The 24,118-nt window shown below is 34.5% G+C and overlaps 3 protein-coding genes across 3 annotated transcripts; all 3 read left to right on the top strand.

The window, feature by feature from the left end:
* Window positions 1-674: 674 nt before the first annotated feature.
* On the top strand, window positions 675-2,111 carry LOC11405658 (F-box/kelch-repeat protein At3g23880). Its single transcript, XM_003623398.3, has one exon. The coding sequence runs from the start codon at window positions 842-844 to the stop codon at window positions 2,108-2,110; it is 1,269 nt and encodes a 422-aa protein (XP_003623446.1). The 5' UTR covers window positions 675-841; the 3' UTR covers window position 2,111.
* Window positions 2,112-13,545: 11,434 nt separating this feature from the next.
* LOC11406007 (soyasapogenol B glucuronide galactosyltransferase) lies at window positions 13,546-15,296 on the top strand. Its single transcript, XM_003623401.4, has one exon. The coding sequence runs from the start codon at window positions 13,615-13,617 to the stop codon at window positions 15,109-15,111; it is 1,497 nt and encodes a 498-aa protein (XP_003623449.1). The 5' UTR covers window positions 13,546-13,614; the 3' UTR covers window positions 15,112-15,296.
* Window positions 15,297-22,013: 6,717 nt separating this feature from the next.
* Window positions 22,014-23,835, top strand: LOC11410113 (soyasapogenol B glucuronide galactosyltransferase). The gene has a single exon (XM_003623402.4). The coding sequence runs from the start codon at window positions 22,052-22,054 to the stop codon at window positions 23,555-23,557; it is 1,506 nt and encodes a 501-aa protein (XP_003623450.2). The 5' UTR covers window positions 22,014-22,051; the 3' UTR covers window positions 23,558-23,835.
* Window positions 23,836-24,118: the final 283 nt, after the last annotated feature.

The following is a 24,118-nucleotide window of genomic DNA, read 5'->3' on the forward strand; positions in this document are numbered from 1 at the left end:
GCTCCTCTCATGGTCTTAAACTTGATCCCCTGTAAAATTTTTGGTGGGCTAGTTGATATGGGTCCCACAAGTGGGCAGTGAGAATTGACCATTCTAATTTATCAGCCTTGGGCCGGATACCGAGTTTTTTTTTTAAAAAATGTTTATTGTTTTTATAAGAGAGAAGAGTATGAAAAACAAAATGATACAATAAATTTTCTCTTTACCGTTTGCCACAGCCGTAACAATGTTTTGTCTGTTCATTCCTGTTTTGTTTTTTCACTGAATTAAAATGGAGAAAAAAACTAACAGTTCCTATACCTTTACGTCCAGCTGTTTTTCGCAGTAACAATTCCGTTTTGAAAATCTTGGTTCCCCTCATGACCCAAATCCTCATGCAATCGTAATCCGATCTATATGCATTTTAAATTTTAAATTCTATTGTCAAACCACGAAATGTGATTTTTTGTTTTAATTCAGAATCTACTGTCTTTATTTTTTTACAGAGAAAATGTACTATTTGATATAATATATCCTACGACAAATAGTCAAGAGCAGTTGGATGAGATTATAAAAGATCTCTTCCAAGTCAATGACACCAGTTCAGCCAAAATATCCTAGCACAAATGACTGTGATCTACTTTAACAGATGTTAAACGGTGTTATCTAGAGGGGAGGTATCTGTTAGATGGAAAGTTAAATAAGCGAGGTTAGTGTTTGATTAAAAAAGAGAGGGGTGGAAAGTAAACCCTAGAAAAATTGCCAACAAATTTTCACATCAAATCACAGAATAAAAGCATTTCTGTATCTCGGCCGCCTGTGTTAGGGTTTGTGCTCCATTTTTAACTAAATCATTACTCTGATGGATATTCGTCCGATTAAGAAGCAACCTCAATCCACCGCACCATTGTTGCCGACATCCATACCCGACGAACTCGTGGCAGAAATTCTGTCAAGACTTGATGTGAAAACTATAGTGCGATTCAAAAGCGTGAGCAAATCCTGGAACACTCTCATCTCCGATCCAGCTTTTGTCGACAAGCATCTACAGAAGTCATCACAAAAACAAAATCTAATAGTAATATGGAATGATAACGATGGTTATAATGTCTCACGCATCCCCTTGCATCGTTTAATCGGAAATCCATCCATCGGCATTCACAGCCACAACAATAGCCATTATTTGGAAAGGGGTTGCTATATCGCTGGTTCTTGCAACGGATTGATCTGCTTGTTTTCCAAATATTTCTATATCACAGAAAATGTTGGATCTCGACATGTTGGGCATGAGAACTACTCCATCTATTTCTGGAACCCTTCCACCGGAAAAAAATCTGAAAAATTAGGGTCGTTTAGTTATAGCACTCCTCTAGACCGTCTTCGTCCTTTCCACACTTTGTCAAACTCTTTTCAGTTTGGATTTGGTTATGATGATTCAATGAAAACTTACAAGGTTGTGGCCTTTCATGCTAAAGAGAACAAACCAGCTCCGGTGACAAGTGAGGTCAAAGTTTTTAGTTTGGGTGGTAACTGTTGGAGAAATATTCAAAGTTTTCCGGTCATTCCTCTTAATGGATTGAATCATAGACATACTTGTCTTAACAATGGTATGCATTTGAGTGGCACTGTTAATTGGTTGGCTGGTCTGAATGATTTCTATTCTATTCATGAATACCGGTATATTACTAATGTTGAGGATTTTGTGATTATTTCGCTTGATCTTTCAACGGAGACATACAAGCAGTTGTTGCTGCCTCAAGGCTTTGATGAGATTTCAGCTGTTTGGCCAGTTCTTATGGTTTTGATGGATTGTCTTAGTTTTTCTTATGATACAAAAGACAATGGTTTTGTTTTATGGCAGATGAAAGAGTATGGAGTTCAAGAGTCTTGGTCTCAATTATTTAAGATTAGTTACCAGAATGTTCAAGACTGTTGCATTAAGGATTATTATCAAACGGTATGCCTTTATAAAAATGGTGATATGGTAATATTTGCAAAACCACAGTGCTCCAACCAAGCAGTGATTTATAATGTGAGAAATAAAAGAGTAGCGAGAATTCTAGTTCAAGACTGCATTGATTGGTCCTTTCATGCAAGTGTTTATGTCGAAAGCTTGGTTGCATTTCGTTGAAAGTAAGTTTCTCGCTGACAGTTAACTTATTTAAATTTTTGTTAATTCATTGTGTTAATATCCTTATCATTTTTTACTTATAGCTAGAACATGATTCTACTGAAATGAAATTAATTCTCTGAGAAATATTCTCATAGAAAAGTTGAAAGATAAATGAAATATTACTTGATTTGGAAGTATATTACATTATTTAAAATTGAGGTTAATGAGAAACAAACATGTATGAAGATAATTTGTTAGATTTATCATTTTTACATTCTAGTCTTAAAGCATATGCTCTGGTTTTGCTTACTAGTACACTAAATGTTGCCTTTGGTGGGAGGCCTAAATATTAAAATTTCAATTTGCATTGAGTAGAGTACTGTTGTAATTTTTCATTTAGGAGTTGAATTTAATAGTAGTTTTCATTCATCGGGAAAATAGCTTCTTATACTTCAACTTCAAAATCCTACATATAATATAATTTTGTAAGCAGTACAAGATTGATGTCATGATAATATATACAAGATTAAAGTATGTACAAGAGAATCTATCTATATGCCTTGACTGTTCGGACTTCTAAGCATTGACCAACTTTGATAGATCGTCTTTACATTTTATTTTTGTGTTCTGGTTTTTCAATTCTAGTCTAATGAGTAGTTTTTTAATGTTAGATCAGCAACCCCAAAACTATCAAAATAGGGGATAAAAGTGAAATTGGAAATGGAGAGATAGTTGGAGATACAAAGGAAGATAAGAACCATTAGATATCACAGGACGACGATCAATTAAGCGACTTTTTCATGGAGACGATGGATGAGACAATCAATTTGTTTTATGATGACTTGGATTTGAATTATTTTGATATTCATATATAAGATATCGACTTATGTATCAGTTTATGCAAATGCTTGCTCACCTGTTTAACTTAAAAAATGCATATGATTTCATGTTTTAGAAGTTTCAACTTTGATAATGCTCTTCAGTTTACCTTCAACATAGTTTCCTGTCATGAGGTTCATAGAGTGGGTTGGTCCTCTTTCACGGTGTAGCTGTTTGGCGTTCGTACGTGCGTTGGTTCCCACGGCATTACCACCTTTGGACTGCTGGCATTGGTTCTTCCACCGATGCCACCGCGGTTCTGTTTCTTATGGCTGTCTGAGGAGCTGTTGAAAATCTGTGATGGCTGGTCCTTCGTAGATCCGTGTTTCATACGATGAGAGTGGCTAAATCTGGTCACCTTCGTCGATGCTGGTTTTGGTTATTGTTCCTTCTTTCTGGGCGTCCAAGCTGCTGCGCGCTTTCCCAACCTCGCCATCGGCCTTTTGGTCGGCGACATTTTTAAGGTTTGTAAAGGGTCGTGTGGTTGTGGTGGATCCAGTTTCTGGATGGTTGGTGGTTTCTCTTCCTCCGCGCCGAGAATGGGACAATAGTGTTTTTTCTAAAACCGTGTTCAGTGGTGTGTGGTTTCTAAAACTCAGTTCTGATCTGTCCCAGTAGCTTGCTGTTGATTCAAGGCAGTGGGTCTATTTTGGGGCAAAAGGGCGGTTACGCCTGCTGTGTTTTGCAGGGGGCTGATGGTACGTGAACCCCTATCGGTGTTGGCGATTCGTTCATTCACTATTCAAAAAAGATGTGTATGAATTTATTCAGTCGTGTCTCTGGTTCGTTAAAATGTTTGCGGACTTTTACACGGTATTTCTTTTGCAATTTGGTTTCGTTCCCCGCGTTGGGTTCGCTGGATTGTGCTAATATGTATCTGTTTGTATGACCTTTTTGTTTCTTAATACCACTTTGGTTATATTCATTTTTTGGGATGACTTTGTGGTTGCTGAGTCAAGTTTATGCCCCCTCAGCTTTTTGTATTTTCTCTTTATTTGATATATTTTCCTTTGCTTAAAAAAAAACTTGGTTTCCTGTCATGAACATTTGGTTTAATACATGTTCTTCAATTTATCAAATGAGGTCATAATGCTTGTGGGTTCTTTTCTTCGTTATGTGTTAACATAATCCAAATCATGCATCGTACTTTTAATCTTCTTTAGCTAAGATTTTTTCAAGAAAAGTTATTAGCTAAGATCATTGTATGGTCCAAACTCCAAAAAAAATACAGGTTGTAGTATTTTTTGTTTTGTTCTCTTAAAAACTATGTTGTTAGTATTTGTGCAAAAGAAACCAATCATCATAAGAGTTTTCTTAAAGATCATGTTAGGGAAGAATTGTTATTACTCGAAGCCTGCTTGACAAGTTGGCGTAATTCTAATTTATCTGTTTCTTAACGAGATCTGATGTAAGATCCTTATTCCTTCTAATTTAGTACCATATATGTTTGGTTGCACTTCAGCGAATGTTGCTCACTCTACTGGATCGCAAAATGTGATTTCTGATGCGCTTGATTATGATCGTCCTCCTGATGGTTTGCCTCACTTCGAATGTGGTGGACATGGGTGATTTTGTCAAGGACGTGTTGGACCACCAAGCACCGTATATGTGTCATGTTTTTGGAAGGTGTGGTCACGATGCCATTAAGTGTTGGTATCACTTTGACCAGTCCTTCAATTCCATGCTCATGGACACCAAGCACCAATGCACTTCAATATGCACCTATGCTTTGTCATATGTCAGGACTCTATGAGAGTAATTCTTGAAGGATCACTTGGACCTGATGGCCGTCACAAATTTCATCAATTTCACATTTTACCTCAAGTTGCTTTTGTTACCCATTCTTCAGTAACCCTACACTTTCTGCCACTAAAAATAATGATCTGTTTTCCTGTACTTCTTAATCTAGTGATATCCGCTCTCAGTGGCACATTAGGCCGGGTCATGCAAAGAAAAATGTTAAATTTGTACTTTTGCAATCCTTTTTGTTTAGGCAGAACTCATATAATACATGCTCCTAGTTCTCTAAATACTTATACTGCATCGTTTAAGGTTGTTCACAGTGATCATTGGGACTCCTTCCCCCAGCCCCTCTTCATGTTGCTATTACTATTACATAAGTTTGTAAATACATTTACGAAACTTACATGGATCTATTTTCTGATGTGCAAATAATTTGATGTCTTAACTTCCTTTAAATCTTACATATGGTAGCAACTTCCGATGAACCATGGAAGTTTCTATCTTCATTTGCATCCTTTCCTGAATAGTTCCTCTTTTCAGCAACATTATAGGTTTGTGCCTAAATCTCCAATTCTGATTCTAAAAAGCATAAAACTATTGCAAATTTTTCTTCATTACTTTAAAATAATCAAAATTATGAACAAAACCATCGAGCATGAATGTAACCCTTTGAAGTACTATAAAAAGGTATATCTTTGTTTATGCGCAGCAAGAAAGGTGTTGAACCACTTCGTAGCGATCCTTAAATCGAGAGGGCTAAGCCTGCAAACCGAAAAGCGGCAAGACAACTCAACTTCATAGAGGAAGAGAAGATGACAGATCATCGACCACCACTGCCACAAATACGTATACCTGGATATTTTTGCAGAAGGACCAATAGGGGCTGACTACTCATGGCTTTCAACCAACTCATCGTGTGTCTTTCAACATAAAAAATGAAGTGCTGACCTGTTTGATGGTGGAGCAGTGCAAGACCCCAACGAACATCTCAGTAAATTCTATGAGATTTTCCAGTGTCTCTCTATCTCTTTGAGTTTTGATCCTCAATTAAAATCAATTGAATACAAGAAATTTAACATCTAAGCGAATTCATGCTTCATAGAGAATCGACATTTTCTCAATTGGAGGGAAATGTCATCTCATAATTCTAATAGATAATGCCGCCATACTTTGCTAAGTTAAGTGAGACTTGTTTAGTGAACCAGCTCTTGTAATTTCGTTGATATATTTCTGTTTCCATTCGCTTTCAGCCCGCTTCTACTCCCTTAGACATTTGCCATTCCTTAAAACTTCCAACTTTCTGATTTGGTTCGCTCTCAGCTCGCTTAGCGAATCACCTTGAACTTATAAACTTTTATTTTATCCCATCCATGTATCTTTAAACAATAAACCCTATAAAATGTATGGAATTATGTCAAAATAGCTATATTGGTTCTATAGAGCTAGTTTATTGATATTTACAATAATTTGAGGAATTTCATTAGATTACTTGTAAAACAGGTCAATAAGTGCCCATAAAATATGTTGATACAGTACTTGTCAATATTTATGCACGTCTAAACTTCGTATTTGTGTCAATATTTTAAACACTTTATGTTTCTGATAACTTTTTTTAATTCAATCTTTTCATTTAAAAACAAAGTTAACAATCTAAAAAAACTGAATTTTTTTCTTTTGGAAAAAAATTTGACGTTGTAATTTTGTGATTTGAACAAATGAGCTGAACCTAACGAGATAAATCTAGTTGATCGTTAACTTTAAACGAGCCGAACTCGACCTATAAAAAAATTTTCTCGCATTTGAGTCCAGTTACAAGTTGAACCAAATCTTATCAAAAGTTAACTCAGACAAGTTAGGCTCAAGTCATTTCAAGACATAGTTTCGAGCAATATATAAATCAGGGGACCCCTAACGCTTTGAGATTTTTGATAAATATTTGGTGTCCAACTCACTTGCGTGTTTTATCTTGATCCAATGTGGATTACCCTCACGCTCTCTTCATGAGCAAAACTTCCGGTATTCCTAATCTGGTCTATATGCATCCCACATGCCTCTCGCGCGGCCCCTAAAACCCAAAAATATAGAGTTGAGCTCAGATAAGTTCGACTCGAGTCATTTCGGGACATAGTATTGGGAAATATATAAGCTAGAGAACCCCGAATACTTCTAGGTTTTGGGCAAATATATGATGTCCAACTCACATGTGTGTCTGCTCGACCTAATGTGGATTACCCCCACCCTCTTTTCATGTCTCAAACCTTCCGATAATCCTAATATATTATATCTTATATATTTCTATCAACCGAGCTAAATTCACGGGGACTGATATTTATTTTATTTGTTATTTTTTTTCTAAATTACTGGTAAACACACTTGATATTCTATAATTTAAAATTGGAGGGGCATTTTATGAAGAAAAAAAAAAACAATTGGGGGTGAAGAATTTCACTTTTAAATTTGATCGAATGATCGTATATTATGGAATCAAGTCGCATATAATATTTTTTGTATTCCTTTTTTTGGAATAAAATCACACTTAATATTTTTTTTTAAGGAAAATGTATAAATCGTAATTAATTCAAAATCTTTCTTAAAAAAATTAAAATTTAGTTTAAAAACTATCTTCTTTCTTACTCCTATACAATATTCGTCTATATCTTATATATACCACCAAATACTTGTTTAATTCTATTTTTAAATCGGTAAAAATAAACTCTAGAAGAATTGCCCAGAAATTTGCAGGTCACATTGCAGAACAAAAGCATCTGTGTTTATTTTTTTTTGCTTGTGGTAGGGTTTGTGCTTCGTTTTCAACATAATGAATCAACGTCAATCCACCTCACCATCCCCTCCGGCATTCATTCCTGGTGATCTCATCACCGAAATCCTGTCCTTGCTTTGCGTTAAAACCCTCACGCGATTCAAATGCGTGAGCAAGTCCTGGAACACTCTCATCTCTGATCCAACCTTCGTCGACAACCATCTTAAGAAGTCATCACAAAAACAGCACATCATAGTAATGTGGGAAAACAAGGAGGGTTATAATGTCTCGCCCTTCCCCTTGCATAGTTTAATAAAAATCCATCCATCCCTGTCCACATCGACAACATCCATTGTTTGAATAACAATTTCTTTATTGTTGGTTGCTGCAACGGATTGATCTGTTTGTTTTCAAGATCTCTCTATATGACACAATCTGTAGGGTATGAGGATTACTTGATCTACTTCTTGAACCCTTCTATAAGAAAAATATCTGAAAAATTAGGGTCATTTCGTCATAGTACTCTTCTAAATCATAGTGACCATCGTTTAAACTCTTTTAAGTTCTCGTTTGGTTATGATGATTCAACAAAAACTTACAAGGTTGTAGCCTTTCAAACTTCAACGAATACTGATGTAATGTGTGTTTTGGACGTCTACAGCTTATTTGCACGTCTCCATGCAGAATAAAAGCATATGTGTGTTTTGGACGTCTGTGTTAGGGTTTGTGCTGCTTTTTCAACTAAAGCACTACTCTGATGGATATTCGTCCAATTAAGAAGCAACCTCAATCCACGGCACCATTGTTTCCAACATTCATTCCATACGAACTCGTCGCAGATATTATGTTGAGGCTTGATGTGAAAACTATAGAGCTATTCAAAAGCGTGAGCAAATCCTGGAACACTTTCATCTCTGATCCAACTTTTGTCGACAAGCATCTTAAGCAGTCATCACAAATCGTTTAATCGAAAATTGTTTCATCTCTATATTATTATGGGAAAATAAGGATGGTTATAATAATGCCTCACCCATCCCCTTGCATCGTTTAATGGAAAATCCATCTATCAGCATTCACAGCCACAACAATAACCATTATTTGAAAAAGGGTTTCGGTATTCTTGGTTCTTTGCAGCGGATTGATCTGTTTGTTTTCCACATCCTACTATATCACGGAAAAGGTTTTCCATGAGGACTACTCCATGTATTTCTGGAACCCTTCCGCTGGAAAGAAATCTGAAAAATTAGGGTCGTTTTGTTATAGCACTCCTCTAGATCGTCTACGTCCTATGAACAATTTTTAAATTCTTTTGAGTTTGCTTTTGGTTATGATGATTCAATGAAAACTTATAAGGTTGTTGCCTTTCATGTTGATGAGAACAACCCAGCTTCAGGTAAAAGTGAGGTCAAAGTTTTTAGTTTGGGTGTTAACTGTTGGAGAAATATTCAAAGTTTTCCGGTCGTTCCTCTTATTTTGTTGGATTTTAGACATATTTGGCTTAACGATGGTATGTATTTGGGTGGGACTATTAATTGGTTGGCTGTTCGCAAAGATTTCCATTCTTTATATGAATACCGAGACAGTACTCATGTTGAGCAATTTGTGATTCTTTCGCTTGATCTTTCGACAAAGACATACAAACAGTTGTTGTTGCCTCAAGGTTTTGATGAGGTGCCATTTATTCGGCCAGTTCTTATGGTTTTGATTTAATGTCTTTGTTTTTCTTATGATACAAAAGACAATGGTTTTGTTTTATGGCAGATGAAAGAGTATGGATTTCATGAGTCTTGGTCTCAATTATTTAAGATTAGTTACCAGAATCTTCAAGACTGTTGCGTTAAGGATTATTATCAAACGGTGTGCCTTTATAAAAATGGTGATATTAGCAAAACCAAAAAGATCCGGCCACCATGCAATGATCTATAATTTGAGAGATAAAAAAGTAGTGAGAATTACATTTGAAGACTGCATTAACTGGTCCTTACATGCATATGTCTATGTCGAAAGCTTGGTTGGATTTCGTTGAAAGTAAGTTTCCCAATGACAATTAACTTATTTGAATTTCTGTTAATTCTTTGTGTTAAGCACCTTATCATTTTGTACTTATAGATTGTGTGAAATTTCTTAAAGGTGGCTTCGGTTTATTGTATTGTTAATTGATTATGTATAGCAGGCGCGCTGTAATTTTATATTTATTATGAGCTAGAAGATGAAGTTTTTTAAAGTTTACTAGCTAGAACTTGATTCTCCTGAAATGGAATTTAGTCTGAGAAATACTCTCATAGAAAAGTTGAAGGACAAATGAAATAGTACTTTATTTGGAAACATAAAAATTAACATAATGAAAGGCAGAAGCGGGAATAAGTTTAATGAGAAACATACATGTATGAAGACACTTGGTTAGAACGTTGTTACTTTTAAGCATTGACCGAATCAAAGAAGCATTAAGTTCCTTTCTTGTACTAAAGATGACAACAATGTTGCTGGTTACTGCAACTGTTGTCATACCTGAGAAATGTTTCTATGGTCACAAGCCTAAATATAAAACATTTAAAAACACACACATAACAAAACTACATTATTAATTGTTGTCTGCTTCACCTTTTACAAGTTATGTGTCACTGTATCAAATGATTTATATTAAAGATCGTGACTACATAAGTGTTACTCGTCATAGTTTATTTTGTGTTTACATTTTATTTTATATTGTGTTCTGGTTTTCTCTTCTAGTCTAATGGGTATTTTTTTTTAATATTAGATCAGCAACCCCAACCCTATCAAAATAAGGGATCAAAGTGGATTTGCAAATGGAGAGATACGAAGCATTTGGATAAAGTAGGCGACATTGTGTTGGGGATCTAAAATATTTATTTATATTATGCCATTTTCTCAAATGTTATTTTGTCATTATTTTTTGTGGAGGAAGCAACTATTTTTGTCATTTTGTTTTCTGATGACTTGCATTTGAATTACTTTGATGGTCATATATTATATATCGATTTTTTTTATGCACATATGATATATCGTCTTATACCTCAGTTTATGCAAATGTTTGCTCACCTATATTTAACTTAAAATGCTGATTTTTTCATGTTTTAAAAACTTCAACTTTGATAATGCTCTGTATTTGTGATATGTGTTACTGTGTATATAAAATTCAGTTACAGCTTCCATCAAGAGATCGCAACCAAGTGGTAATTCTTGCCGTGGAGGAGGGGATTAACCAGCGTGGTGGTTTGATTTTCATTCTGCTGAATGTAGTACGGATTTTGAGAATGATCCGTGAGAGCAGGAATACCTCGCATATGTCTTGCGATTTCAATCCTTAGCATAATTGGCGATTTCAATCCGTATCGTATCTTGTATCCAGACTTCACAGCTAGTGAGTCTCGCCTCTCACGAGATAAGCTTTAGCACTGTTTTCTAATTGGTAGAGATTTTTTTTTTTCGAAAGATCTAATTGGTCGAGAATGTCAAGTAGTTGTAAATTAAAGCGTATATTCTTCACTACACATTAAAGTGTTTTGAAATTCGTGCTTCATTCATGTGGATATGTTCTACGGTAGGAAGGACATATTATTTTTGGTAGCTAAATGACGGAAGAAGCTGATACCAAATGCTTATTATATATATTAGGGAAATGTTAACAAGTGCTTCTAGGGTACTCTTTAAACACTTTAAATAGTAAGTTTTTAATGAAAAATTGTATATTCAATGCATTGGAAACTATAAACGTTAACTTTTTGAAAGAATAATTGCTAAATTTAGTATCCTTAAAAAATGTCCCAAGACATTCGTTACCAACACCCTATATATTATGCACATGAAAGTGTTTTGAAAATCGTGCTACCTTTGTCTCGATCTGTTATACTTTAGGAAGGAAAGATTGTTTATGGTACCTACCCTTAAATGGGACCGAAGAGGCTGATACCAAATGCTTATATAACGGAAACCTGATATACCAAAGAGGCTGTTATACCAAATGCTGATAACGGAAACCTGATAGCAGGTGGCCCAACGGATCTTGGAGGAGGCTCTGATACCATCTTAGAAATTGTGGTTGGGTCTAACACAACCCCACAATACCGACTTGTGAGGTGAGGATTGCCCCCACTTATAAACACATTGTCAGACCATGTCCTATCCGATGTCGGACTCTTAACACATGTCAATGCTTCAACATTCCAAAAAGCCATAGAGAGTGACTTCAATTCAGCATACCCTATTAAAACCCAACTTCTTCAATTCCCTTCAACTTAAGTTGGTCTCCCTGATGGTGTTGAAAACATGAAAGATGGAACTTCATTTGAAATACAAAGGGGTCACACAGACTATATTTAGTTAACTTAAATTTTTTAGAATGGTACAAAGGAGTATACACATTAAGGTGTGAACCTATCATTGAACTAAAAAATATGTCATTATTTCAATTATTAATCTTTGATTACAAAAGATAAAACAAACAAAAAATGTAAATACAAAAAGATATTCAAAACAAACCTAAAAGAAAGCTAAGTTTTGTGTTGAGGTATTTGCTATTTCAATCCATAGGCAATTCATCTTTTTTTTTATTCCAACTTTTATTTTTATTTTTTTTTCTTCCAAACGACACAAATGACACAGTTCATGAGCATGGGCATGCAAGTAAACCATTAACCAAGCCAACCAACTCTCTCACATGCATATAAGCGGTCATCTCTCTGACGTTCATCTAGGAGCGGGTAGCAGAGCGGCTAGTCTCTCTCCTATCTTGGCTTTGGTCTGGAAGAGTTGGGCTCCCCCCAAGGTTCGTATCTTTTCATGACAACTACTCCTTGATAGGATTCCTACTAGGATGAACCTCTTGAGACACGGTGTGCTAAGAGATCAAGAGGCTTCTTTGTGTGTATTTTGTGGTGCGGAGGCGGAGACTGTTAGTCACTTTTTTGTTACTTGTACGGTTGCGTTGAGGGTTTGGTATGATATTTTTAGATGGCTTGGTTAGGAGTTACTCCTTCCTAGGGATTTGTTAGGTCTTTTTGAGGGGTGTTGTGTGTTTCCTAGGAGAGAGTATTAGGTGTGGTTTTTTGTTGATCTGGCACTCGGTGATGTGGTACATCTGGTCTGCTCGTATTGATCTGGTGTTCTCTGCTAGGATATTGGATGTAGAGCAATTGGTTGATAAAATCCAGTTTACATCTTGGCACTAGTTTTATGAGAGTCACTCTGGTCATCCCTGTTCCCATTATGAGTGGGTGGCGGAACCATCTATCTGTTAGGACCGATAGGTTTCTGGGGAGGAGTTTTGCTTGGTTCTGGGTTTGTTTTGTTTTCTTTGCAACTTTTCTTGGGGTAGTTGGATGCACATCACTTTAAAATGAAAATTAATTTAATGCACATCACTTTAATTTTCGAGACTCTAGATTTCAAGTCGTACTATTTGTCAGCTTCATAAGCTCCTAATTTTAGAATTGATTAATCAAAATAAAAAACCTTTAAAAAATATTAAAGTCGGTGACTATGTTAGATCCTCTTTTAGTTTGGTCATATAAAAAATAAAAAATAGTGATTATTATATGTTTGTTTATTATGTTGAACAATTAAATATTTATATTATGTTCAAAAAATGTCAAAATTATATTCATTAGGGATCAAAAATAAAACAAAAAATATTTTGAGGATGAAAACATCTCATTTTATTTTTTAGGGATTAAAATAAAAAAAAAGTCTTGCTTACCGGTGCCTTAAGGGCAATGGTTAAGAAATCCAAAAGTAGAAGTTTTGTTTTGGAAACGTAATATGTTACATTTGATCAAATAATAATTATACTACTTTTTATTAAAAAGTTACTTGTTTTAGTTGCTTAACCGATACCCTTAAGACATTGGTTAACATTCTTCTTAAAAAACACGTTTGTGGAAAAGAAATTTAACATGCACATTTTGGTACCAAACACTTCATGATACTCGTGAGTCTCGCCTCTCACGTGATAAATTGCTGGATGGACGTTTTTCTGATTTTTTAATTGGTATCTACCTTAAATGACGGAAGAGGCTGATACCAAATGCTTAATATATATATATAAGCACATGAAACTGATGTTCATTTATTGGAACCTACCCTTAAATATCAATTCTCCTAGTAATAGAACCAAGCAACAATGGAATCTCAACAATCCCATAACAAACTTCATGTTGTTTTTCTTCCATATCCAGCTATTGGCCATATGAACCCTATGATTGACACTGCAAGACTATTTGCAAAGCATGGTGTTAATGTTACCATCATACTTACACATGCCAATGCTTCAAGGTTCCAAAAATCCATAGATAGTGATGTCAGTTTAGGATACTCCATCAAAACTCAACTTCTTCAGTTCCCTTCTGCTCAAGTTGGTCTCCCTGAAGGTATTGAAAACATGAACGATGCCACTTCACGAGAAATGCTTAGTAAAGTCACTCGTGGAGTATGGATGCTCAAAGATTCTTTTGAAGTTCTGTTTAAAGATCTTCAACCAGATTGTATAGTCACTGATATGATGTATCCTTGGACTGTGGAATCAGCTGCAAAACTAAATATTCCAAGGATTCACTTTTGCAGCTCAAGCTACTTCTCCGACTGTGGAATTTATTTTGTTAGAAAATATAAACCCCATTATAATTTAGTTTCTGATACACAGAAATTTACAATTCCTTGTTTACCTCATACAGTTGAGATGACCCGTCTTCAACTTTGTGACTGGGAAAGGGAAACCAATGTTATGACGGCCATTTTTGAACCAAATTATGTATCAGCGGAAAGAAGCTATGGGTCACTATACAACAGTTTTCATGAACTTGAAAGTGATTATGAGAATCTTAGTAAAACTACAATCGGAATCAAATCATGGAGTGTCGGACCAGTTTCAGCCTGGGCTAACAAGGATGATAAAAGAAAGGCGAATAGGGGACACACGGAGAAAAGCATAGGAAAACAGACAGAATTGCTAAATTGGCTTAACCTGAAGCAAAATGAGTCTGTATTGTATGTAAGTTTTGGCAGCCAGACTAGGTTTCCTCATGCTCAGCTTGTAGAAATTGCTCACGGGCTTGAAAATTCAGGTCATAATTTTATCTGGGTTATAAAAAAAGATGATAAAGTTGAGGATGGAGAAGGTTTCCTGCAAGAATTTGAGGAAAGGATGAAAGAAAGCAACAAGGGCTATATCATATGGGACTGGGCACCGCAACTTCTGATATTGGATCACCCAGCAACAAGAGGAATTGTGACTCACTGTGGTTGGAACTCAATTCTTGAAAGCTTGAATTCTGGTTTGCCAATGATTACGTGGCCAGTGTCTTCTGAGCAATTTTACAATGAGAAGTTGCTTGTTGATGTTTTAAAGATAGGGGTCCCAGCAGGAGCAAAAGTAAACAAGTTCTGGATGAACATTACAGTAGATGAAATGGTGAGAAGGGAAGAGATTACAAAGGCTGTTGAGATTTTGATGGGAAGTGGCCAAGAGAGCAAAGAAATGAGGATGAGAGCAAAGAAACTTGGTGATGCTGCCAAAAGGACTATAGAGGAGGGTGGAGATTCTTACAACAACTTGATTCAGTTGATTGATGAGCTGAAATCGTTGAAGAAATCTAAAACGCTTGATGAGAAAGCAGATTAGACGATTCAGATGAAGATGATGTAATCTTTGTACTTTAGGAGGTGTAGCATGATGAAACACCATCATCCAACTATTTTTCTCGAGCTATTTCTTGCTGCTTTTTGTAATTCAATAACATGAAACAACATCGGATTCTAAATGTTGTTGTTGGTGTGTGTTCTAAACATTAACATTTCAGTTAGCATCGAGTAGTGTACTGTTGTAATTTTTTAAAATTTTCATCGAAGATTTGAAATTTAATTGAAGTTTTCATTAACCAAGAAAATATATGATGGTTGCAAAATTTTCACATGCATAATTAAATTATATTGAATGTTCTTTACGTCTAAGCATTGACCGAATCAAAGAAGCATTCAGTTCCTTCCTTGTACTACAGACTACAACAATGCTGCTGCTTATTGTTTATACATGAATGTTATCAATTGTTAGTACCCTTAAGGCCCTTATTAGCAAGACCCATAAATATAAACCTTATCATATTTTCTACAGAATGTCTTGAAAATTTATATATTTTTTTCTTATCCTTATCTCAAAAGATATTAAAGGCAAACACTTGACGGTTAACTTTAATACTTTAAGCTCTACAATCTTGGCTTTTTATTTTTTTGAAAAAACCCATGTATTTTATTAACGAACTATTCAACCTAGAAGGTGTACCATGAATAGAACATGAGTACAAAACAGAATAACAAAATAAACAACTTATCTTGACATATTTGATTATGCAAATAATTGATCCGCTAGTTGTTTTTATAATCCTATTAATCATCAAAGAAATTAAAAGAAACACTAAAAAAAACCAAGAGGTACCTGCAACATAAAAGAAACACTAAAAAAAAAACAAGAGGTACCTGCAACATTTTGCTAACATTGTATGCTATGTTTCTTTGTTTTGTCTTCTATAACCGTTAAGTGTTAGCCTTTAATATCTTTTGAGACAAGGATAAGAAAAAAATATATAAATTTTCAAGTTCGGGGGGCATTTTGCTAAATGTCATGTTGACTAACAGAAGAATTTGACGGAGGGGGTAAATTGATTAACGTTGTGCAATTTCAGGAGGATAATTGAAGTTTTGTTAATTTCAGGGAAGGTAATTATCAAAATTTACTATTTCAGTGGGTAATTGCCTAATTACTCATTATCGAAAAGGAACATAATTGTCTAATGTTGACTACTTAATAATTAACACTAATTGAGATTGAAAACAAACAATTTGAAAATAAACAAATTTGTTCCCAATTAGAGAGAAGAACAAAAGAAGAGAAGTTATTAAAGGGAGAAGAACATAGAAGTATAGCATTAGAGAGAAGAGAAACAAAGTAGAACTCATTGGAGATGTTGAAGGGGGAAATCCGTGATGATGATGTTGAGATTGAGGCAATCGGTGGTAATGGTCAAAAGAGAGAATAACGATTTGTTAGTGGTGATGAGAAACCCTACTTTTTTGGGGTTGGAAGAGACAATCTATTTTTTGATAACGCTGCCAGAAGTATCGGTGTCGTAATATAAGTTAGCCATATCGGAGTATAAGTTAGCCGTACCTAACACGATCGATCTTTTATTTTCAACAAAATAAATATCAATCGCCCGATACTTCTCCCGTATCGGTGTCGAATTCTTCACCATCTTCAGAGTATCGACGCTTCACAGATTTGGAGCAACAATGATGGGATATTCCTCTTCAAATTAAATAGAGATTTTGCTTCCTTCTAAATAAGCTAGACTCGCTGAATGGTATTCTTGTGCTTCTATTGGTTACATATAAGGACATAGGTAAAGGGTACCATTTAACCTGGGAAAGGGGAGTAGTTTTCCATCATGGGAAAGTTTTGTTTTGCCCATGAGATTGAAGAGGAGTACTGATCTTATCATGGTCTGTCTGTATTATATTTTTTTTCTCTTTCATACTATGTTGAACCCCCCCCCCCCCCCCCCCATCATGTTGCAAAACTATCATAGGAGAGCATAAATCATATTATCTTAAATTATTTGATTGCTCTTCAATTATAAATAAATGAACTAAAAAGTGCTATGGCGTTGAACATTTCAAAAACTGAAACAGGGTCAATTGAACTCCAAGAAATGGATACAAGTGTGCTTCCAAGAGTGAAGAACACACTAGTCTTGCAAATAAAATATATATTGCCATCGATAATTCAATATTGGTGCAGATCTAACAATATTAGTTCAACTTTTAGCATAAGTTCATTTAACATGCACATCACCCCACTGCATCTCCTCTTCAACTATTTGAAACCTTCATAAATTATGTTTTGCTATCATGAATCAAACACTTCAAGATCACTAGCATGCTTTAAAATAAATTGGATCTGAAAAATGAAAAAGAAATTGGATCTAGACTAGTTTTCCTCACCTCAAAAGAAAAAGAAATTGTATCTGGAAAACGAAAATAGACGAGAAAAGTTTTTGATCTAGAAAGAACAACAACATTCATCACCTTAACAGACTGGAAAATGAAAATAGAACAGAGAAAAAGTTATTTCATTCATAGATTTAGGCATGTACTCCGGCGGCAGTAGGACGGCGACGATGGGCAGTGGTGGTAACCACCGTCCTTCTTCATCTTTATTTTTGTCGAATCTGGTGACCTGAACTCCTTGAAGGTTGTTGGTGGTGGTGAGTAAAGAGAGGACAAGGGCGTTCAAGGGAGGATGAGGACGGTGATTGAAGTCGATGACAAGAAGAGTGGGGATGGACGTAGATTTGAGACGGTGGGTGTGGTGCTATTTCTGGTGGTGAAGAGTGGGAATGGAGGAGAGAGAAGACTGGTAGGAGAGTGTGTAAAAAATATCTATTGTTAACAGTCTATGATAATACCATGTTCTCCATTTGATATAATAGCCAAAATCAACTTTCCTATGGTGGGAAACTAGTCCCCTTTTCCAGGTTAAACGACACCTAGGTAAAGATATAGAGCCCGTTTGTTATAGGTTTTTTCAGGGAAAAATCACTTTTTAAAAAAGAAAATAATCACTTTTAAGAGTTTTGCATCCGTTTGTTACAACATTTTGAAAAAATCAAAATCTAAAAATAATCTAAAAACAGCTTCAAATGAGAAGCCTGTTAAGAGAAGCTTCTCAAAAAATAGATTTTTTTTAGAGGAGAGAGAAAATAGGGTTTAAAAGATTAAACTAATTTTGTAACAAAAAATCTCTTTTATAAAGTTGTATCCAAACAAATTAGATTATTTGTTTACAAAAAGTGTTTTTTATTATGGTAAACAAACGCAAAATAGATTCTGATTTTTTATAAAATCTCTAAAATATAATCTCTAAATTATCACTACAGGAATTTTGCATTTTAGTGGCAGAATTAAACCCTCAGTAATGCCAAAAATCCCTCAGTACCACACATTACTGGCAAATTGGTGTCCCTCAGTAATACTGGCGTCAATAATGTTACTGGCGGAATTTTTCCTCAGTAATAGAGAGGTAGTTTTGACAAAGCATTACTGATGGATTATTCCTTCAGTAATTACTGGCAGAATAATCCTTTTTTGGGTAATTATTTTTTAAAAAAATTTGATTCAATTAAAAAACATCATATAATTTTAAATGTCTAATAAACATGTATTTTGTCAACTCAGCATAACACATATGTAAATTTTTATTGTCACTTGCGACCAAAGTCCAAAAGCGAATGAATTTAAAATAATAAAGGTTGAATGATTTGTACCAAAAAAATGGGTGAATGAAAAAAATTCACATGAAAGAGAATGTCATTTTAAACTTAAATTTTAAGATAAAAAATAAACAAATGATATCCAAAAACTAAATAAACAATTTATTTATGACTTTCGAGAGAGATTTTACGTTAAGTTTGATCATCACGTTAGATAAAGAGAATTCATACAAGTGAGTTTGACACTACATTTTCACCCTAAACCTTAAGGAATTAGGTATATGTGTCAAATCACTTATACGTTGCTTTACATTTACTCATGCGTCCAATGCAGAACTCTAACACATACTTGACACATTAACATTTTTCTCTCAAATTTGAGACTCTCCACATCCGAGATCTACCACCATGAATCAATCATGCTTTTCCATAAAGTTGAACAGGCCATGATACCATCGTTAGACCTTATGAGGGGCCAACACTGGTGTGGATCAACTAATTGAATAGAGAGCAACCAAACAAATGACAATAATAACACATCTTTACTCAATATTTTAAGTATCGCAAAATCTAAGTCGTGCTTGACAGTTTGACGCGGGTATCCATACTAGTTGTATATCAAATTGATATATATAGATTACTCCTTGTATCTCGAATATAAATAAAATATAAGTATATATATATCTTGATTGCATAAAAAAATAGATATATTGTGTTCAAATTTTTATTAGATACATCAATCAGTTTTGTTTGACTTTTTTATTTTATTTGTGGTTAGTAGCAACAAAAAAAACATAGGAACATAAAAATCAGATTGAGATTCTCTCCATTTCATTGTCACTTCCATTTTGAGAGAAATAGACTCTTAGAATTAAAAATACTCACTCTATCAATTAATATAGACTAATAAATTGATCTAAAAAGTATGTAACTATTACCAAAGAGTATTAATAAAGAGTATTAGTTGTAAATAGAATAATGAATGCATCTTAAAATTTGTAGATATTTTGTATTTAGGGATGGACATTTGTAAATAATCTTATAATTAAAGACGAAGAGATTACTTAATCAAATAAAAATATTGAAATATGTTGTTAATATTCATAGTGAATATTTTATTAAAGAGTGGTATAAAGACGATAGTATTTGTTCATTTGAAAATAAATCTGAAAAATATGTAGCAATGTTTTATAAATCTGAAAATGATAGTTTTTGAAAGTTGATTAAGATGAAATATGTAGCAATGATATATATTTATTTGATATTACAAGTTGAGTATTTGAAAAATAACACTTTTGTGAATCATGAATCTTATATAGAGATGTGTTAAAAGGGTTATAGATGGAAAAATCACATTTTTTATGCACTCAGATGATTGTAAAGTCAGTCGCTAGATGTAGACAAAAAATTGTTTGAGAATTTGAGTAAATAATGAAGAACTAATTGGTCCTAAAGTACGATATTTTAGTTCAATCGATCAGACACGATAATGTACCTTGCTAACTATTTATGTTATGATATATATATATATATATATATATATATATATATATATATATATATATATATATATATATTATATATATATTATTTTTTATTTTGTTATATTAGAAATGCAGGTTATTTGTGTCATACTAATGAGACTTTAACACTACATAAAGAAAGTCGAGAATGTGTTTGGTTGAGGTCTATGATTGAATACATAGAAGGAACTTGCAATTTTTCTTCCGAAAGAGTGAATGAAAGAATCATTTATGAATATGTTACCATGTGCATTGCTCAGTTGAAAGAAGGTGATCTTCAGAATAATGATGATATAAGCACTCAACAAATTTGTTCGTGTGATAATCTTGCAGGCCTTTCCACAAAAGTCACTCCAAGCATAATTTTTGATCAACAAATACAAAATATTGATCTTAATCGTTGATGACAGGTCATCTTACGTTATTCATAGCATGTTTTTCAGTCATTTTCAGTAGGTTTTAGCAGCAAAAAGGATGAGTATTAGAACAATTGTTTATGATTTCAGGATTTTTGTAATGTTTTCTATATTTGAGTTTGTAATTCTAGTTTTCCTAAAACATAGCAATTTTAGGGGGTTTTTGAAGTAATTCACGAAGAAATCATGCAAATCGGCAAATCAAAATCATCCGAAGATTTGTGAAGACTTTGGGAAGACCAAGAATGAAGATTCAAGAGGCTTCAGGAGACTTTACAATGGAAGGAATTCTGTTCTCAGGTCCCGAGGTAAGTTATTTGGAGGAAAACACCAAACACTACGGAAGAACGAAGAATTTGGGTTCAGAACACACACACAGATGCCTAGGGCACTCACATGCGCCTAGGGCATGGTGCAAGCAGCACTCACATGTGCCTAGGGCTTTACTTCATAACATTACTTTGTAGGTCGACAATGCGGATCGATGGCAATGACGGTTAGACCTTGTTGTTGGTTATATAGTCGGCGAAGCTTATCAGTTGCTTTCTACCACTCAACCGAGAGCTCTTTCACCTGTTTCGTAGCTGATTTGGCATAAGGAGATTCTTCTGAAGGCCTCGTTACTTGTATGATGTCTTCTTCGTAATCGAATTCCAATTAAAGATAATTTATTTCAAAGGGAAATTATTAATCATGAATCAAGGCTTTGTGTGAGTGGTTGTGGCGCTTTTGAGACGATAAACCATCTTTATTTGGAGTGTAACATTTCAGTGCTATTCGGTACTTTATTCGACAATGACTTTGGTTTGATTTGGTCCAATCTTTGAGCATTTCAAACCATTTTATTCAGTTTGGTCATTCAGAAGGTGATTCTAAACTGCGGCTTTCTATTTTGCTTGTCATATGGCTCTTGTGTGTATGGATAACTTTGAAAGCAAGGAATAAAATAATCTTCAACCATGAGGAATAAACAATTCAGTAGCTTTTTGACAAAACACGTAAATTTTTGTGGAAAAGAAATATAAGATGCACTTCATGATACTCGTGAGCCTTGCCTCTCGCGAGATAAATTGATGGATGGAAGTTTTTTTGTTTTTTTTAATTTGTAGTGAATGTCTAGTGGTTATAAATTAAAGCGTATTTTCTTCACTACACATAAAAGTGTTTTTTTAATTCGTGCTACCTTTGTCTGGATCTGTTATACTTTAGGAAAGAAAGATTGTTTATGGTACCTACCCTTAAATGGGACGGAAGAGGTTGATACCAAATGCTTATTATATATAAGCAAATGAAACTGATGCACTTCATTGGTACCTACCCTTAAATATCAACTCTCTTAGTAATAGAACCAAGCAACAATGGATTCTCCTCAATCTCAACAATCCAATAACCAACTTCATGTTGTTTTTCTTCCATATCCATCTGCTGGTCATATGAACCCTATGATTGACACTGCAAGACTATTTGCTAAACATGGTGTTAATGTTACCATCATCACTACACATGCTAATGCTTCAAGGTTCCAAAAATCCATAGATAGTGACATCAGTTTAGGATACTCCATCAAAACTCAACTTCTTCAGTTTCCTTCAGCTCAAGTTGGTCTACCTGACGGTGTTGAAAACTCGAACGATGCTACTTCCCGTGAAATGCTTAGTAAAGTCACTCGTGGAGTATGGATGCTCAGAGATTCTATTGAAGTTTTATTTCAAGAACTTCAACCAGATTGTATAGTGACAGATATGAAGTATCCTTGGACTGTAGAATCAGCTGCAAAACTAAACATTCCAAGGATTTACTTTTGCAGCTCAAGCTACTTCTCCGAATGTGCAATTTATTTTGTTAGAAAATATAAACCCCATTATAATTTAGTTTCTGATACACAGAAATTTACAATTCCTTGTTTACCTCATACAATTGAGATGACCCGTCAGCAACTTTGTGATTGGGAATTGGAAAACAATGCTATGAAGGCCATTTTTGAACCAATGTATGAATCAGCAGAAAGAAGCTATGGGTCACTATACAACAGTTTTCATGAACTTGAAAATGATTACGAGAAGCTTTGTAAAAGTACAATTGGAATCAAATCATGGAGTGTCGGACCAGTTTCTGCCTGGGCTAACAAGGATGATGAAAGAAAGGCGAATAGGGGACACATGGAGAAAAGCTTAGGAAAACAGACAGAATTGCTTAATTGGCTTAACTCGAAGCAAAATGAGTCAGTATTGTATGTAAGTTTTGGCAGCCTTACTAGGCTTCCTCATGCTCAGCTTGTAGAAATTGCACATGGGCTTGAAAATTCAGGTCATAATTTTATCTGGGTTATAAAAAAAGATGATAAAGATGAGGATGGAGAAGGTTTTTTGCAAAAATTTGAGGAAAGGATGAAAGAAAGCAACAAGGGCTATATCATCTGGAATTGGGCACCACAACTTCTGATATTGGATCACCCTGCAACAGGAGGAATTGTGACTCATTGTGGTTGGAACTCAACTCTTGAAAGCTTAAATGCTGGTTTGCCAATGATCACGTGGCCAGTGTTTGCTGAGCAATTTTACAATGAGAAGTTGCTAGTTGATGTTTTGAAGATAGGGGTCCCAGTAGGAGCAAAAGAAAATAAGTTATGGATTAATATTAGTGAAGAGGAAGTGGTGAGAAGGGAAGAAATTGCAATGGCTGTTAAGATTTTGATGGGAAGTTGCCAAGAGAGCAAAGAAATGAGGATGAGAGCAAAGAAACTTGGCGATGCAGCCAAAAGGACGATAGAGGAAGGTGGAGATTCTTACAACAACTTGATTCAGTTGATTGATGAGCTGAAATCATTGAAGAAATATAAAGCGCTTGGTGAAAATGCAGATTAGACGATTCCAATGAAGATGATGTAATCTTTGTACTTCAGGAGGTGTATGTAGCTGATGAAACACCATCCAATTATTTTTCTCTAGCTATTTCTTGCTGCTATCTGTAATTCAATAAGATGAAACAAAATCGGATCATTGTTGTGCGCTGTAACAACATCGATTCTAAATTATGTTTTTGGTGGGTGTTCTAAACATTAAAATTTCAGTTTGCACTCAGTATTGCACTGTTATAATTTTTGAAATTTTTCATTTAATAATTTAAATTTAATTGTAGTTTTCATTAACCAAGAAACGATATGATGGTTGCAAAAATTTCACATGCATGATTAAAATATGTTGAAGAGAAACTATATGTCTTGAATGTTATTACTTTTAAGCATTGACCGAATCAAAGCAGCATCAAGTTCCTTCCTTGTACTAAAGACTACAGCTATGTTGCTACTTATTGCAACTGCTACATTAAATAAAAATCATTTAGGCATACTATATTAATTTAATTATTATAAAATACTACATTGTTAAATTGTTTTCTATTACAAAATATTAAATTCTCAATTTGTT

The sequence above is a fragment of the Medicago truncatula genome, chromosome 7 (genome assembly GCF_003473485.1).
Source record: "Medicago truncatula cultivar Jemalong A17 chromosome 7, MtrunA17r5.0-ANR, whole genome shotgun sequence".
In the NCBI taxonomy this organism is placed as follows: Eukaryota; Viridiplantae; Streptophyta; class Magnoliopsida; order Fabales; family Fabaceae; genus Medicago; species Medicago truncatula.

What these genes read in the sequence shown, in the direction of transcription:
- LOC11405658 (XM_003623398.3), top strand. Translation starts at nt 842, where the DNA reads ATGGATATTCGTCCGATTAAGAAGCAACCTCAATCCACCGCACCATTG.
- LOC11406007 (XM_003623401.4), top strand. Translation starts at nt 13,615, where the DNA reads ATGGAATCTCAACAATCCCATAACAAACTTCATGTTGTTTTTCTTCCA.
- LOC11410113 (XM_003623402.4), top strand. Translation starts at nt 22,052, where the DNA reads ATGGATTCTCCTCAATCTCAACAATCCAATAACCAACTTCATGTTGTT.